Source organism: Symphalangus syndactylus, chromosome 3 (assembly GCF_028878055.3).
Source record: "Symphalangus syndactylus isolate Jambi chromosome 3, NHGRI_mSymSyn1-v2.1_pri, whole genome shotgun sequence".
NCBI lineage: Eukaryota > Metazoa > Chordata > Mammalia > Primates > Hylobatidae > Symphalangus > Symphalangus syndactylus.
This window is the reverse complement of record NC_072425.2, coordinates 74290641-74309880: the sequence shown is the minus strand read 5'-3', so window position 1 is coordinate 74309880 and position 19240 is coordinate 74290641. Positions and strand designations below refer to the sequence as shown.

Here is a 19240-nt window from a genome sequence, read left to right as displayed (position 1 = left end):
AAAACAATAAATTTAAGACTTAACATTTTAAACTAGAGCCTAAAAAAATCAAGTGTTCTCATTATTTGTAAGTTGGGTTTCAACTTCTGTTATACCATCCTTTGTCTGTTTGAATTAGATTTGTAATTGAGGGATTGATTGAACATGGACTAAATGAGCTTGTGCTACTTAAACATTGTGATACATTCAAAGCAGCTTTGTAATCTGCAAGTACAGTGAAAATCTAATACAAATATTTTTAAAAGGTCTCTTAGCTCATCCTATATATGAAAAGTAGCCTTTAAAATTTGCCTAATGGAAAGAAATTCAAGATTTTTTTTCTTTCTCTGGAACAGTAGATTTAATAATTTATGGCATGGATTTGTTTTTTCCTTCACACACAACAACAAAAATGTTTGGATTGATAAAATAATTGCATTTAGGGCTTTTATTAGTGACACCAACTGGGAACATAGATCTTTGTCTTTGGAAATGGAACATAAGCCTCCAGATGGCAAATCACCAGGACTTTGTTCACAATGTGAATGAAGCATGTTGCCAGAAAGTCATTTCCAAAAAATCAATAGTGTTTGTACTGGAAATGCTTGAAAAATGCTCAGAAAACCATCAAGTCTATATGCACTTTGTGGATTATCTGGGGAAAATGTTTAAAACCTGACAGGCTTTTCTCTGTCACACAGTTAACTTCTTGCTTTCCTCACTCTTCCTGTCAATTCTTTATGAAATGCCACTGATTTCAGCATTAGTATGCACAATATATCATTATATTCTGCTCAAATATATTAAGTAATTCTAGGCCAGGTGTGGTGGCTCACAACTGTAATCCCAGCACTTTGGGAGGCCAAGGCAGGCAGATCACCTGAGGTCAGGAGTTTGAGACCAGCCTGGCCAACATGGTGAAACCCCGTCTATACTAAAAATACAAAAATTAGCTGGGCGTGGTGATGGGTGTCCATAATCCCAGCTACTCAGGAGGCTGAGGCAGGAGTATCACTTGAACCCAGTAGACAGAGGTTGCAGTAAGCCAAGATCGTACCACTGCACTCCAGCCTTGGCGACAGAGCGAGACTCCATCTGAAAAATTAATAATAATAATAAAAGTAATTCCAGAGTTTTATGCAGATGGTAACCATTCTTCTTGCCACTATGTTCTGTTGTTCATACGGACGATGAAGAGCTGCTTGTAGTTTGCTTATGCTCACTTGCTGTGCTAAGTGAATCCCAGGTTGTTAAGAGTTTCCAGTTTTCAGTTAACAGAATTCACAGCTTTATTTTTATGAATTTCAGGTGGTTTTCATGAGCCTATGCAAAAGTTTCTGGGACTGTGGGCTTGTAGCCCTGGATGACATTACAATACAATTGGGAAGCTGCTCATCTTCAGGTAAGACAGCAATCATTTCAGCTCTCTGTCTCTCTGGCCTATGCATACATTTCCTGTATCGCTGAGAACCACATACATTTCATCTGTGCTAGTCCATCCTTTGCTTTTGTTGACAAAGTGTCTCCTGCAGAGCTGTGTAGCAGGCTTTGAAATTTAGAAATGATGATTCCAATGTAATACGTGTCTTTGTACATGTGACTTAACCCCTTTACCCTCATTTGGAAGGGAACTAGTGGTATCTACCTGAATACTGGGGATAATACATATACATTTTCCTAGCATAAAGACCTGGCACAAAACAGTGCTTTAAAAACAAATATCTTCTACTATAATTATTACTATTACTGTTGTTTTTGTTATCTTATATGAATGCAGATTTTCAAGCAATATTGATGAAATTTTTATTTCACAGATACTTGCTAAGCATGTAATTTAAAAATTTTAATAAACATTTTCTAAGTGAATTAAATGACAATGGAACAATAGACCAAGCAATGATGATAGCAGCAAAATAAAGTCATGGTAGCTAGCTATGTGTCATACATTATGCCTAATGAGAAAATGGCGCATAACTCAATCCCGACCATTGGTCTGTATCTGCTAATTACCATTGCATCCTATATCATAGGACATCCATTTCTTTGACACACAGGCAAATCGTGGTATCAGTCTGGCACTCGAGAATAATCTCCATGTTTATTTGATTAAAAGACAATTTGTTCTTAGTCCCTTAATTTGCCAGGCACTGCAAGGACAACCCAGATAACAATCGTTCCACTCAAGGCATAGAAGAAAGAATGAGGTTTCATTAACTAGTACTGTATGTAAAATAAAATGAAGTAAAACAATGATCACAAAAGAGACATATGAAACAAGCTACTTATTAGGAAAATTTGCTAAGAATCTAGATATATGGAGGTACAACCAAGTTTAGTCGAAGTCCCCAATAAATTGGGAGGAAGCACCATTCTAATAATTATGAATGTTATTGAAGATAGCATTGAAAGACATAAACATTGGATTTGGGAAAAGGAAAATAAACCTCTGGGTGGCAAAATAAGTTCTAAAATTTAATTATTGAGAACTTCACATTCAAAATTATTACTTTACATACACCATCTCATTTAATCCTCACAGACCCGTGAAATGACTACCATCAATATTCCCACATTACAGATAAGAACTCTAAGGCACAGAGAAATGAAGTCATTTGTTCTACACAGCTATGCCTCCAGGAGTCCATTTAGCACTCTCACATTATCCCCCACCCACAAAGCAACCGTGGAGTTGCTATGAGGCTACCCTTCACTCATCCAGGATTTCTGAAGAAAGTGCCTGCATTATGCAGTTTTATTATTTTCCATATTTTCGTAAAGGCAATATACCTCAAATTTCCAGAGCTTTATAAAAAGAAATTCACAAAAATTCACAAGTCAGAGAAAGTTTTTTTCTCAAAGTAGCCCAGTATTTTAGATCTGTATATCTGATTGTTCTCTACGTCTGTGGCAGGACCTGCAGTGGAGTGCAGCCTCTAGCTGGAAGCAGTGGCTCCGTGTAGGTGGGCCACCAGTGGGGGTTGCCTCTCCATCACATGGCATATGGCCAGACAACATTCATACATGCAAAGTGGGCTGCTAGCAACACAGAGTCATTGAAAGAGTCTCAGCGATTGCAACATCTGCTATTTTCTTGCAGAGAAACTTCCACCTCCACCTGGAGAGTGTACTTTCGAGCAAGATGAATGTACATTTACTCAGGAGAAAAGAAACCGGAGCAGCTGGCACAGGAGGAGGGGAGAAACTCCCACTTCCTACACAGGACCAAAGGGAGATCACACTACTGGGGTAGGTGAGTTATGCCACATGGTGCTGTTTCCTAAGGAAAGCTTCTAAAATAGCATTCTAGGAATCGTTTACTGCATTTTGAGATGTGCAAAATTATGTCTTGTGTCTAGAATGAAATGCACTTGTGATTCTACACACACAAGATGATTCAATATGGGCATTGAATATCATCCTTTCTGTTTATTACATTGCTTATGTACATTGCTGCAACAAGGATCTAACAGGGCTTACAAAGTTATGCACACAAAGAATAGAAGTATGTTAAAAAGTCAAAGAGAGGGACAAAGTAGGGGAAAAAATGGTAATCTAAATTGGAGCCAGGGCCGAGGCCTAATACACAAAATATATTGGTAGACAAAGGAAGAGGCATACAGGTTTGACTCCAAGCTTTCAGTAGCCAAAACTCATCTGTAAAACATGATTCACAGAATCAGCAGTCCACGTGGGTGGGCTGTAGGCAATAATGGGGTGCATTTTCTGTAGAAAACGTACAAACTGCAATAAAACAGAGTAAGAGGTGATCTACTTCATATTACCAACATGTATCAGCAATTGTAAACATTGTCAGTGACAAAATATGTCCCGTAGGCCATGTGTGGTGGCTCACTCCTATAATCCCAGCACTTTGGGAGGCCAAGGTGAGAGGATTACTTGAGCCCAGGAGTTCAAGACCAGCCTAGACAACATAGTGAGACTCTATCTTGAAAAATTTTTTTTTAAATTTAGCCAGTTGTGGTGGTGTGCACCTGTGGTCACAGCTACTTGGAACGCTGAGGCAGAAGGACTGCTTGAGCCCAGAAGGTCAGGGCTATAGTGAACCACGTTCATGCCATTGTACCCCACTTGGGTGACAGAGCAAGGCCCTGTCTCAAAAAAAATAATAACAAATTAAAAAGTACCTTCCATAGAATGGATCTTTCTCACTCACACCCGCATTTCATTTGGTATACTAACTGAATAAAAGCACAACACTTGGTCCAGAGAAGCAGAACTAGCCCTGATACTAAACTCATAGAGATATTTCCTCATGAATTCTCCTAGAGAAACCATTATGATAGTAAATATGAGGGTAATTTGCATTGTGCTGCTTCTTATGGTCTAACTCAGGGTATTCAATCTTTTGACTTCTCTGGGCCACATTGGAAGAAGAAGAGTTGTCTTGGGCCACATACAAAATACACTAACACTAATAATAGATGATGAGCTAAAAAAAAAATTGCAAAAAAAATTCTCATAATGTTTTAAGAAAGTTTACAAATTTGTGTTAGGCCATATTCAAAGCTGTTCTGCGCCACATGCAGCCTGTGGGCTGCAGTTTGGACAAACTTGGTCTAACTCAAGATAAGCCTATAGAATAATACCACCGAACCACCTCCAGTAAAACCTGTTTGTTTAATTGGCTAAACATGGTAGAATGTAACAATGAACAGCTTAATTTTTTCTATCACTCTTCAAACATAAAGATCCTCTTTTCCCCATGCCTTGGCAAATCCCTTAGCTTCCCAGTCCTGTTGAGATATTAGAACAATTAGATATTCAGGTATGTCAGAAGTCCAGTTCAAATCAAAACTTCCATTTCTCATTCAACTGAATCTTCTCTCCTTCCCTCAGCTTGGGCCTGACTCATAGTTGGGAAGGATAAAGGAAGAAACCATCTATTCTTTCATTTTCTTTGTTTCACCTCCTCTCCTGCCCCTCATCTTCATGATTTTTTAATCAAGGAAGGTGGAAGATGGATTAAAAGAAAGGAACTTTAAAAATATTTGGTGCTATTTAAAGTGCTCTCTTAGCTATTGAATGTCCTTTGTTATGACAGATGTCTAAATGCTGGCTCTTTCAGGAGCCTCCGCATCTTACCATTTCTGCCAATGTACTCACTGGCTAACCCTCTGAGACCACCCCCTTCCCTTAGTACTTGCACTACAGAATACAACCTACATAGATTTTCTGTTTGGGTTCCTCCTGGAAATTTTTCCTTGGGTTCTTTCTAGAACAGTTGTTTCCAGCCACCTTGCTAGTGAGTGTCCATTTAGCCTCAATAGTGATGCACTCTTGCCTAAGAAGATATGCAGCTTGGTCTTACTGCTGAACTCTTTTTTCTTGCTGCTTCAGCAGATTCTGGGACAATGTTGCTTTGGTAAAGGATGCTGTTGAAGAGATTTAGCATTGGCCCAAAGGCAGACCAGATGCTCACTTTGAGCATTGAGTGAAGGATGCTAAGGTGGCTCCTTATGTATGAAGCTATCTTTGGAAAGAGATCAGGATGTTAAAAATATAACTAGAAAGGCCTATATGTATTAGGACTATTCTAAAAGCTTATAACAGAAAATACAACTCAAAATGACTTAAGTGAAAAGAAAATCCTTCTTCGGACTTTGTTACAGAAAAAGACTACTGTGGGGTTAGCTTCAGGCACAGCTTGATGCAGGGATTAAAACTGTGTCCTCAGGAGCCAGTTTCTCTCTCTCCCTCTTTCTGTCTCTTTGAGCTGGTTTTTCTGGGTGGGCTCCAATCTAGACAGATCTCCTGTCATGGCAACACAGTGGCTGTAGCAACTGCAGTCTCATGGCCTTTCAACATTGAATCTAGTGGAAAGTGAAAACTCAGACAAAAATACTCAAACTGAATCTCATTGGCTCTGACTGGAAATGTCTTGAGGGCATAGTACAATGACTATAGTCATTTTTAATTCCCCACAAAATTTAGTATTCTGTCTTATACACAATAGGTGCTCAAAATTGCCTATGGAATGAATGCACAAATGAATAAATGAATCTATAAGCCTTCACTGACACATTTAATAATAACTAACCAATTAATTAGTGAGACACTAGAAAATGGGATGGTAAAAAGGTATCTTTTTATTGCAAGAGGACTGAAGTCAAGAATTAATCAGTTTTAGCTAGAGTCTATTGTAGTCTAGATGTTATGTGTATGTGTATTTTTCTTGAGAGAAGGTTGATAGTTTTTCTTCCTTTTGTCAGATATAGCAGTAAGAGATCTAGTAAGAGGTACAACCAAAGAGAACTATGTTGTGGTAGACTACTACAGGGAATTCTGTGGGTAACGAAGACTGTGGACTGCCTTAGACATGGAAGAGAAGACCTAGAAAAATAGCACTGAAGGGAAGGAGTCCCTGAAAAGGGCAAGGAGGAACACCAGGCCAGGTTATAACAAACCCATGAACTTAGGGCATCAGGACAACCTAAGGTTTCCCATTCACTAGGTAAGGTTCCCATTCACCTTGAGAAAGTTTCTTAAAATCTCTAAGTCTCGGTTCTGTCATCTAGAAAATGAGAATAATCATAACCACTTACCTATTTTCCTATTTTCATAGGATGGCTGAATTTAATCATAACCACTTGAATTTAATCATAACCACTTACCTATTTTCCTATTTTCATAGGATGGTTGAATTTAAAAGCTGAGAGGCTTTGGGATTAGACTGCCTGGGTTCAAATCTCAGTTGTATCTTTAACCTCTCTAAGCCTATTTTCTTTATCTTTGTATTAAGAATAATTAATACCTACCTCACAGACTGTGGTGAGGTTTAAATGAAACACGATATAAAACATACTTAGAATAAGACCTGGCATATGACAATTAATTATTGCTGTATTATTCATTTATTCCTTCATTCAGCAAATAGCTGTTGAGTGTCTACTATGTGCCAGGTACTGTTTTAAGCACTTGTGAAACACAGATGAACAAAACAGACATGATTTACCCTCATGGAACTTCTAGTAGAGGAGACTGACAAGAAATATTAAGCTTAATTATAACTATGCACTATTGTACTTTATTTTATTTTTTAATTTTATTATACTTTAAGTTTTAGGGTACATGTGCACAATGTGCAGGTTTGTTACATATGTATACATGAATTATGCACTATTTTAAAAGGTGATAATTGCTACAGAAATAAAAATGGAGCAGGTGAGGGAGTTAGGGAATCGAGAGGAGAATGTAGGTGGAGTTAACTAATGTAAATAGAAGAGTCACAACGAAGCCCATTGAGAAGGTAACCTTGAAAAGAGTTGAGGTAGCTCACCAAGAGCATATCTGGAAAGCAATGTTCCAGGTAGAGGGGACAGCCATTGCAAAGCCCCATAAGTGAAAGCATGCTCAGTGTGTCCTAGGAACAGCAAGGCGACTGCTTTAGCTATAGCGTGGTGAGCTAGGGAGAGAGTGCTAGGAAATGACCCAGAGAAATAATGGTAGGCCAGATCATGGAGGACCTTGTAATTAATTAGAAGGACTTTGAATTTTTTTTTTCCAAGATAGAGTCTTGCTGTGTTGCCCAGGCTGGAGTGCAGTGGCGTGATCTCAGCTCACTGCAACTTCCACCTACTGGGTTCAAGCAATTCTCCCTGCCTCAGCCTCCTGAGTAGCTGGGATTACAGGTGCCCGCCACCATGCCCACTAATTTTTGTATTTTTTAGCAGATACAGGGTTTTGCCATGTTGGTCAGACTGGTCTTGAACTCCTGACCTCAGGTGATCCATCCACCTTAGCCTTCCAAAGTGCTGGGATTACAGGCATGACCCACCGCACCCAGCCAGGACTTTGGATTTTACTTTACCTCAAATGGAAAGTCATTGGAGAGTGTTGAACTTAGGAGAGAAGTGATCTGATCTAGTTTTATAAGGATTGCTCTGGCTACTGTGTTGAAGAAAGACTGGGGGTGGAAATGAAGCAAGGGTGAAATCAAAGAGCCCTGTTAGAGGCTACCGCACATAACCCAGGTGAGCTATGATTGTAAATTTGACTGATAGTGGATTTGACTATGATGGCACATTTGACCAGCAATCATGGATTGAACTGTGTATTAGCAGTGAGGGTGGTGATAAGTGGTCAAATCCTGGATATATTTTGAAAGCCAAGCCACAGAATTTCATGATGGATTAGATGAGTATAAGAGAAAGAGCAACATTCTGAGTAGCCTGATAAAACCTTGCTTGTGTTCAAGAAACCCTTATTCTACTGAAAAATGGCAAAGCGTAAGGGTAGTGATGCTAGCATATTGTTATAATTGTCTTATTTTATTATTCCTTGTTAATCTCTTACTTGGCCTAATTTATAAATTAAACTTCATCATAAGTATGTATGTATAGGAAAAAATATATAGTATACATACGGTTCAGTAGTTTCAGCAGTTTCAGGCATCCACCAGGGATCTTAGAACATATCCCTCAAAGATAAGGGGGAACTACTGTAGTTTGCTAGGGCTGCCATAACAAAATATCCCAGACTGGGTGGCTTAAGCCATAAACATTAGAAATTTATTTTCTCACAGTTCTGGTGGCTGAAAGTCCAAGATCAAGATGTTGGTAGGGTTGGTTCCTTCTGAAATTTCTCTCCTTGGCTTGCAGATGGCTGCCTTCTTGCTTCACATGGCCTTTCCTCTGTGTCAGTGCACCCCCGATATGTATCTTCTTGTAGGTTCACCAGTCATAATGAATTACAGCCCACCCTAACAATCCCATTTTGACTTAATTACCTCCTAAAAGGTTCTATCTCCAAATACAGTCACGTTCTAGTACGTGGGTTAGGGCTTCAACATACCTCTTTGGAGAAGACACAATTGAACCCACTCCCAGGATTTAGGGCAATGGGTTGAACACTGAAGGAACAGGGTAAACTCTTAAGTTAAATGGCTGACAGCCAAGCCCTGTCCTGCTCCTCATGTCATTATGCTAAAATAATGTTATAGTCTGAGCTTGCTTGATTGGTAGACCATGTCTTACCTTCTCCTTATAAATACACAGTCTATGAAAATCTAACAAAAGCACATATAGTAGATATTAAATTGCTCCTAATTCTACTCCTGTATTTACATTATTTCTGGGTTATGTGGACACACTTTAGCTAACATAGTATTGTTTTGTCTAAAGAAAATAATTTGGTTGTGTTTGCTTTGTCTTCTTAAAAATTTTGAAAGATGCTTCAGCTGCCTCGGGTGATACTTCATAGCAAAAATAGAGTGCATGTTATTATATGAATATATTGTGGAAAATTTTGAATGCATAAACTTAGTGTGTTCATCATTTATTTTGAGTGAATATTTGACACATTAAATAAAATTATCTGGTGCACAACATAGAAAATTCTGATTTTTAAAGTAAATTTTTTCTAGGGTCTGCCTTCTTTATTCTCTGTTTCATTTGCTTCAATATAGATTTTCAAAAATTTCTCAAGACACCTTCCACTTTTCTAACTAAATCTTTTACCACTTATATCTTTTTATTCCCATGTACAACAATGTAAATAAGAAAAACAAGTTTTGCTACACTGTGCCCAGGGTACCTACAAATAGAGCATTAGGTTGAAGGTGTTTTGTTCTTGTTCTTGAAATTACTTTAATAACTGATTTTCTAGGGAAATATAATATCAGTGATTATTTACAGTAGTTCCCCCTTATCTGCAGGGCATATGTTCCTAGATGCCTAGTGGATGCTTGAAACCAAAGGCAGTATTAAACCCTATATACAATATATTTTTCCCCATACATACATATCTATTATAAAGCTTAATCTATAAATTAGGCATAATAAGACACTAACAATGACCAATAATAGAATAATTACAATATATTGTTCTCAGTTTCACAGAAGATTTGTTCCTACTGTAGATCTTAGCAACCTCAGATTTGTCCTTTCCTTGTTAAGTCACAACCTTTCACCTTTTCACTTGAAGCACTTTATGGCTTCTCTTTGCCATATCTAAATTGTCAGCATCACTACTCTTGCACTTTGGGGCCATAATTAAGTAAAATAAAGGTTACTTGGACACAAGAACTGTGATACTGTGACAGTCAGTCTGATAACCAAGATGGCTACTAAGTGACTCACAGGCAGAGAGTGTAGACAGCATGGACACATTGGACAAAGAGATGATTTGTGTTCTGCTTGGGACAGAGTGGAACAGTGGAAGATTTCATCATGCTACTCACAACAGCACATAGTTTAAAACTTATGAATTGTTTATTTCTGGAACTTTCCATTTAATATTTTTGGGCCACAGCTGACTGTGGGTAACCGAAACCATGGAAGGCAAAAACGTAGATAAAGGGGGCACTACTATGTTGGACATTTACCATGTGTAGGCACTGTGCTAGGGACCTCAACATCCTTTCCACAACCTGTAAGGTAAGTGAAAGTTCCCACATTTTGGAGGAGGAAACTGAAGCTTAGGGAAGTTAAGTGCCTTTCCAGGGCCACGCAGCAGTAACTGGTAGAGCAGAGACTTAATCTCACATTTGTCTGGTTCTAATGGCTATATATTCTGCCTACACTGCCTCACTAAGGTTTCCGAACCTACATGCTACTAAGAGACCACACATGACCTGGAACAGCTGTGACAACTTATATGTGAAAAGCACAGTTTTTCATAAACCAAAGACCCTTCACACCAAAGCAGAGTGTCTTCTCTTAGAAAATACAATGATTAGTATTTTGGAACATTCCTAGAAATTGATCCAGCAGAAAACATCTAAGCTTTTTCTGATCTATTTCTAGTGTCTGTATAACAATGTTATAAGTATAACCCCAGGGCTGTAGCCCACACACTTATTATGTATCCTAAACCCCCAAAAATAGTGGTTTTCCTTTGTCCTAGCCTCTAATGGTGTGAGCTCAATGTGGCTGATGTATTGGCACTCAGATTGCAATGTGACAAGGGTTATTGTCTCAATCCATTTTGTGCTGCTATAACAGAATGCCTGAGACTGAGCAATTTATATAGAACGGAAACTTATATCCTTACAGTTCTGGGGGCTGGAAAGTCTCAGATCAAGGTTCTGACATCTAGTGAGAGCCTTCTTGCTACATCATCCCATGGTGGAAGGGGCAGAGAGAGGGTTAGGGAAAGAGCAAGAGGGAACCAAACTCATCCTTTAATAAGGAACCTACTCCCATGATAATGGCATTAATCCATTAATAAGGGCAGTGCCCCCATGACCCAAACATCTCCCATTAAGCCCTACCTTTCAACACTGCTGCATTGGGGAATCAAGTTTCCAACTCATGAGTTTTGGGGGATACATCCAAATCATGGCAGTTACCCATTCAAAAATTGATGCATAAACAAACAAAGGTTCCTCTAAAACATTCACTTATTTGTTAAAACAACCAGCATCAGAAGCTACATGTACATAAGAATTAAACCTCTCATAACTGAAAGCAATCAGAAATGGTATATAGTCCAGGATCCCTAGGATCTTGTTCTATTCCATATTTCCTGAATACCTAAGATGAATTATACATCAAATAATTGCCCCAGAGTTATAATAAGTAAAGTAATAAGGGTTAAGTCCTAGAAATAATGAAACTACACAGCTGGCTCTCCTTGTGGGTATCTTCAAGGATGAGTGTGAGTTCATCAAGAATGGTAGGGAGGAAGGAAGCATTCCAGGATGAGGGAATGGCTGGTGTGAAGTATGGAGCCATTAAACAGTGTGGCAGCTTTCAAAGAACTGTAAGTGACTAGGCTGGCATGTAGAATATTGTCACCCAGGATTACCAACAAAATAGAGTCTAAAATATAGGCTTTTTTTGTGCAATATTGACAGTTTTGTTTTAATATTTCCAAAGATTATCAACTTACAACCTTGAGACTAAGAACACTTATCAAAGGAAACATTGGTTAAGATGTTATTGTAAAAAATGTATTTACTTAAAATTAAATGTACCCACCAACTTTATCAAAATTACCTATAACTAAGACATTGGAGATCTATCTCTAGCAAACATAACAATACTAAAATGAGGTGGGGCCGGGTGTGGTGGCTCACGCTTGTAATCCCAGCACTTTGGGAGGCCGAGGCGGGCGGATCACAAGGTCAGGAGATCGAGACCATCCTGGCTAACACGGTGAAACCTTGTCTCTACTAAAAATACAACAACAACAACAAAAAATTAGCTGGGCGTGGTAGGAACATAACTAAGGCATTCCTTTCTACAGATGAAAACAAAAAACAAAAACTTTAAAATCTAGTGCATAAATTCAATATTACATTTCAAACTCCTAGCCAGAAGATATATGCTCCTACAAAATTCCAGCCAGAATGGGTACAGTGTGTAGAAAGATGAAGAAAAATAAATGAATTATAGACCTCTTTTTCTACCAAAAGAAAAAAAAAAACACTAGAGATCACTGTGCACTCTGGCTACAAAACACCTAAAAATGCAAGAAAAAAAGGATAAATGGATAAAATATTCTTTTTTTTTTTTTACATTAAGTTCTGGGATACAAGTGCAGAACATGCAGGCTTGTTACATAGGTATAGATGTGCGATGGTGCTTTGCTGGACCTATCACCCCAACATCTAGGTTTTAAGCTCTGTATGCATCAGGTATTTGTCCTAATGTTCTCCCTTCCCTTTCCCCCGACCCCCCAACAGGTCCCGGTGTGTGATGCTCCCCTCCCTGTGTCCATGTGTTATCATTGTTCAACTCCCACTTATGAGTGAGAACATGCAGTGTTTGGTTTTCTGTTCCTGTGTTAGTCTGCTGAGAACGATGCTTTCCAGCTTCATCCATGTCCCTCCAAAGGACATGAACTCATTCTTTTTTATGGCTGCATAGTATTCCATGGGGTATATGTGCCACATTTTCTTTATCCAGTCTATCATCGATGGGCATTTGGGTTGGTTCCAAGTCTTTGCTATTGTAAATAGTGCTGCAGTAAACATACATGTGCATGTGTCTTTACAGTAGAATGATTTATAATCCTTTGGGTATATACCCAGTAATGGGATTGTTGGGTCAAATGGTATTTCTGGTTCTAGATCCTTGAAGAATTGCCACACTGTGTCCCACAACGGTTGAACTCATTTACACAGTGTAAAAGCATTCCTGTTTTTCTACATCCTCTCTCCACATCTGTTGTTTTCTGACTTTTTAATGATTGCCATTCTAACTGGCATGAGATGGTATCTCATTGTGGTTTTGATTTGCATTTCTCTCATGACCAGTGATGATGAGCCTTTTTTCATGTTTGTCGGCTGCATAAATGTCTTCTTTTGAGAAGTGTCTGTTCATATCCTTCGACCACATTTTGATGGGGTTGGTTTTTTCTTGTAAATTTGTTTAAGTTCACTGTACATTCTAAATATTAGACCTTTGTCAGATTGATAGATTGCAAAAATTTTCTCCTATTCTGTAGGAATACTCTGATGGCAGTTTCTTTTGCTGTGCAGAAGCTCTTTAATTAGATCACATTTGTCAATTTTGGCTTTTGCTGCAATTGCTTTTGTTATTTTAGTCATGAAGTCTTTGCCCATGCCTACGTCCTGAATGGCATTGCCTAGGTTTTCTTCATGGTTTTTATGGTTTTAGGTTTTATATTTAAGTCTTTAATCTAACTTGAGTTAATTTTATATAAGGTGTAAGGAAGGGGTCCAGTTTCAGTTTTCTGCATATGGCTACCCAGTTTTCCCAGCAACATTTATTACATAGAGAATCCTTTCCCCATTGCTTGTTTTTATCAGGTTTGTCAAAGATCAGATGGTTGTAGATGTGTGGTGTTATTTCTGAGGCCCCTGTTCTATTCCATTGGTCTATATATCTGTTTTGGCACCAGTACCATGCTGTTTTGGTTACTGTAGCCTTGTAGTATAGTCTGAAGTCAGGTAACGTGATGCCTCCAGCTTTGTTCTTTTTGCTTAGGATAGTCTTGGCTATACAGGCTCTTTTTTGGTTCCATATGAAATTTAAAGTAGTTTTTTCTAATTCTGTGAAGAAAGTCAATGGTAGCTTGACGGGAATAGCATTGAATCTATAAATTACCTTGGGCAGTATGGCCATTTTCATGATATTGATTCTTCCTATTGGTAAGCATGGAATTTTTTTTCCATTTGTTTGTGTCCTCTCTTATTTTCTTGAGCAGTGGTTTGTAGTTCTTTTCGAAGAGGTCCTTCACATCCCTTTTAAGATGTATTCCTCGGTATTTTATTTTCTTTGTAGCAATTGTGAATGGAAAGTTCACTCATGATTTGGCTCTCTGCTTGTCTATTATTGGTGTATAGGGATGCTTGTGATTTTTGCACATTGATTTTGTATCCAGAGACTTTCCTGAAGTTGATTATCAGCTTAAGGAGTTTTTGGGCTGAGACAATGGGGTTTTCTAAATATACAATCATGTCATCTGCAAACAGAGACAATTTGACTTCCTCTCTTCCTGTTTGAGTACCTTTTATTTCTTTCTCTTGCCTGATTGCCCTGGGCAGAACTTCCAATACTATGTTGAATAGTAATGGTGAGAGAGGGTATCCTTGTCTTTGCCAGTTTTCAAAGGGAATGCTTCCAGCTTTTCCCCATTCAGTATGATATTGGCTATGGGTTTGTCATAAATAGCTCTCATTATTTGGAGGTATCTCACATGAACACCTAGTTTATTGACTTTTTAGCATGAAGTGGTGTTGAATTTTATCAAAGGCCTTTTCTGCATTTATTGAGATAATAATGTGGTTTTTGCCATTGGTTCTGTTTATGTGATGGACTACATTTATTGATTTGTGTATGTCGAACCAGCCTTGTATCCCAGGGATGAAGCCGACTTGATTGTGGTGGATAAGCTTTTTGATGTGCTGCTGGATTCGGTTTTTCAGTATTTTATTGAGGATTTTTGCATTGATGTTCATCAGGGACATTGGCCTGAAATTTTCTTTTTTTGTTGTCTCTGCCAGGTTTTGGTGTCAGAATGATGCTGGCCTCATAAAATGAGTTAGGGAGGAGTCTTTTTCTATTGTTTGGAATAGTTTCAGAAGGAATGGTACCAGCTCCTCCTTGTACCTCTGGTAGAATTTGGCTGTGAATCCATCTGGTCCTGGGCTTTTTTTGGTTGGTAGGCTATTAATTACCGCCTTAATTTCAGAACTTGCTATTGGTCTATTCAGGGATTCTACTTCTTCCTGATTTAGTCTTGGGAGGGTGTATGTGTCCAGGAATTTATCCATTTCTTCTAGATTTTCTAGTTTATTTTCGTAGAGGTGTTCATAGTATTCTCTGATGGTAGTTTGTATTTCTGTAGGATCAGTTGTGGTATTCCCTTTATCATTTTTTATTGCATCTATTTGATTCTTCTCTCTTTTCTTTTTTATTAGTCTGGCTAGCGGTCTATTTTATTGATCTTTTTTAAAAAACAGCTCCTGGATTCATTGATTTTTTGAAGAGTCTTTCATGTCTCTATCTCCTTCAGCTCTGCTCTGATCTTCGTTATTTGTCTTCTAGCTTTTGAATTTGTTTGCTTTTGCTTGTCTAGTTCTTTTAATTGTGATGTTAGGGTGTCAATTTTAGATCTTTCCTGCTTTCTCCTGTGGGCATTTAGTGCTATAAATTTCCCTCTAACACTGCTTTGGCTGTGTCCCAGAGATTCTGGTACATTGTGTCTTTGTTCTCATTGGTTTCAAAACACATCTTTATTTCTGCCTTCATTTCATTAGTACCCAGTAGTCATTCAGGAGCAGGTTGTTCAGTTTCCATGTAGTTGTGCAGTTTTGAGTGGGTTTCCTAATCCTGAGTCCTAATTTGATTGCACTGCGGTCTGAGAGACTGGTTGTTATGATTTCCATTGTTTTGCATTTACTGAGGAGTGTTTTACTTCCAATTATGTGGTCAATTTTAGAATAAGTGCAATGTGTTGCTGAGAAGAATGTATATTCTCCTGATTTGGGGTGGAGAGTTCTGTAGATATCTATTAGGTCTGCTTGGTCCAGAGCTGAGTTCAAGTCCTGGATATCCTTGTTAATTTTCTGTCTCATTGATCTAATACTGACAATGGGGTGTTAAAGTCTTCCACTATTATTGTGTGTGAGTCTAAGTCTCTTTGTAGGTCTTTAAGAACTTGCTTTATGAATCTGGGTACTCCTGTATTAGGTGCATATATATTTAGGATAGTTAGCTCTTCTTGTTGCATTGATCCCTTTACCATTATGTAATGGCCTTCTTTGTCTGTTTTGATCTTTGTTGGTTTAAAGTCTATTTTATCAGAGACTAGGATTGTAACCCTTGCTTTTTTTTTCTTTGCATTTGCTTGGTAAATATTCCTCCGTCCTTTTATTTTGAGCCTATGTGTGTCTTTGCATGTGAGATGAGTCTCCTGAATACAGCACACCGATGGGTCTTGACTCTATCCAATTTGCCAGTCTGTGTCTTTTAATTGGGGCATTTAGCCCTTTTACATTTAAGATTAATATTGTTATGTGTGAATTTGATTCTGTCATTATGATGGTAGCTGGTTATTTTGCCCTTTACTTGATGTAGTTTCTTCATAGTGTCGATGTTCTTTACAATTTGGTATGTATTTGCAGTGGCTGGTACTGGTTTTTCCTTTCCATATTTAGTGCTTCCTTCAGGAGCTCTTGTAGGGCGGTCCTGGTGGTTACAAAATCCTTCAGCATTTGCTTGTCTGTAAAGGATTTGAATTCTCCTTCGCTTATGAAGCTTAGTTTGGCTGGATATGAAATTCTGGGTTGAAAATTCTTTTCTTTAAGAATGTTGAATATTGGTCCCTACTCTCTTCTGGCTTGTACGGTTTCTGCAGAGAGATCTGCCGTTAGTCTGATGGGCTTCCCTTTCTCAGAAACCTGACCTTTCTCTGTGGCTGCCCTTAACAATTTTTCTTTCATTTCAGCCTTGGAGAATCTGATGATTATGTGTCTTCATGTTGCTCTTCTCATGGAGTATCTTAGTGGTGTTTTCTGTATTTCCTGAATTTGAATGTTGGCCTGTCTTGCTAGGTTGGGGAAGTTCTCCTGGATAATATCATGAAGTATATTTTCCAACTTGGTTCCATTCTTCCCCTCACTTTCAGGTACACCAATCAGTCATAGGTTTGGTCTTTTCACACAGTCCCATATTTCTTGGAGGCTTTGATCGTTCCTTTTCATTTTTTTTTCTCTAATCTTGTCTTCATGCCTTATTTCATTAAGTCGATCTTCAATTTCTGATATTCTTTCTTCTGCTTGATTGATTTGGCTATTGATACTTGTGTATGCTTCACAAAGTTCTCATGCTGTGTTTTTCAGCTCCCTCAGGTCATTTATGTTCTTCTTTAAACTGGTTATTCTAGTTAGCAGTTCCTGTAACCTTTTATCAAGGTTCTCAGCTTCCTTGCATTGGGTTAGAACATGCTCCTTTACCTCAGAGGAGTTTGTTATTACCTATTTTCTGAAGCCAACTTCTGTCAATTTGTCAAACTCATTCTCCATCCAATTTTGTGCCCTTGCTGGAGAAGAGTTGTGATCATTTAGAGAAGCAGCAGCATTGTGATTTTTGGAATTTTCAGCATTTTTTTGTGCTGGTTTTTACTCATCTTCATGGATTTCTCTACCTTTGATCTTTGAGGTTGATGACTTTTGGATGGGGTTTTTGTGTGGGGGTCCTTTGTGTTGATGTTGATATTATTGTTTTCTGTTAGTTTTTCTTCTAACAGGCCCCTCTTCTGCAGGTCTGCTGCAGTTTGCTGGAGGTCCATTCCAGACCCTGTTTGCCTGGGCATCACCACTGGAGGCAGCAGAACAGCAAAGAATGCTGACTGCTCCCTTCTCTGGAACCTTGTCCCAGAGGCCACCTGCCAGATGCCAGCCAGAGCTCTCCTATAAGAGGTGTCTGTTGGCCCCTGCTGGGAGGTCTCTCCCAGTCAGGAGGCATGGGAGTCAGGGACTCACTTGAGAAGGTAGTCTGTCCCTTAGCAGAGCTTGAGCACTGTGCTGGGAGAATCTTCGCTGTCAGGATCCACTGCTCTCTTCAGAGCCAGCAGGGAGGGACATTTAAGTCCACTGAAGCTGCACCCACAGCCACCCCTTCCCCCAGGGGCTCTGTCCCAGGGAGATGGGAGTTTTATCTATAAGCTGCTGCCTTTCTTGCAGAGATCCTGCCCAGTGAGGAGTAATCTAGAGATGCAGTCTGGCCACAACTGCTTTGCCACACTGTGGTGAGTTCTGCCTAGTCTGTACTTCCTGGCCTCCTTAGCACTGTCAGGGAAAAACTGCCTACACAAGCCTCAGTAATGGCGGACGCTCCTCTCACACCAAACTCCATCATCCCAGGTCAACTTCAGATTGCTGTGCTGGCATTGAGAATTTCAAGCCAGTGTTTCTTAGCTTGCTGGGTTCCGTGGGAGTGGGACCCACTGAGTGAGACCACTTGGCTCCCTGGCTTCAGCCCCCTTTCCAGGAAAGTGAACGGTTCTGTCCTGCTGGGGTTCCAGGCACCACTCGGTTGGAAATACAAAAATCACTGGCCTTCTGCATAGGTCTTGCTAGGAACTGCAGACCAGAGCTGTTCCTATTTGGCCATCTTGCCAGATTTCAATATACGCTTTTTGTTGTTGTTGAGTTCTTATTGTTTATATTCCTTTACTAGTTGTGATTTTTTTCTTTAGCCCACAACTAACATTACGATAGTCGTATTATTTTTATAACTACCCTAGTATTTGCTTTATATTTTATTTATATATTTTTTAAATCCTAAGAAGTATTCTATATTTATTCACATATTTCCCCATTCATCTTCATTCCTTTCTACATTTCCATGTTTATCTCTTGAATTATTTTCTTTTGCGGGAAGTGTTTTTCTTTTGCTAGAATAATTTTCTTCTGTATCTAGCTTTTTATTTTTGTTTTGTTTCATTTTATTTTTGGTGCATGTCTGCTGCTGATGATTTATTTCAGTTTTTGTTTGTCTGGGAATGTCTTTTTCCTTTACATTTGAAGGATAGTTTTTCTGGGAATAGAATTCTAGGTGAACAATTATTTCTTTATCAGCCATTTATTTAAAGATGTAATTCAACTGAATTCTGGCTTCCATCATACCTATTGAGAAGTCAGATGTCAGTCCTAAAATTGTTTTTTGTTTTTGTTTTTGAAAGTACTATTTTCCTCTCGGTGCATTTAATATTTTCTCCTCATGTTTGATTTTCAGCATTTTAGTATGATATGTAGTTGTCCACTTTGCATTATTATAAAGGAATAATCTGAGATGGGGTAATTTATAAAGAGAAGTGTTTTATTTGG

At 38.6% G+C, this 19240-nt stretch overlaps 1 protein-coding gene across 3 annotated transcripts in view; it reads left to right on the top strand.

Moving 5' to 3' along the window:
- Nucleotides 1-19240, top strand: part of MAMDC2 (MAM domain containing 2) — a 180399-nt gene that overhangs the window by 120982 nt on the left and 40177 nt on the right. Inside the window, exons 10-12 of one of the 3 annotated variants that reach the window (XM_055272312.2) lie at nucleotides 1288-1381; nucleotides 3077-3225; nucleotides 8522-9564. In XM_055272312.2, the coding sequence (XP_055128287.1) occupies nucleotides 1288-1381; nucleotides 3077-3225; nucleotides 8522-8575 (297 nt within the window). In that variant the 3' untranslated portion in view covers nucleotides 8576-9564. Of the gene's footprint in view, nucleotides 1-1287; nucleotides 1382-3076; nucleotides 3230-8521; nucleotides 9565-19240 lie in introns of those variants that run through there. The other 2 variants (XM_055272309.2, XM_055272311.2) reach the window with 2 other exon arrangements.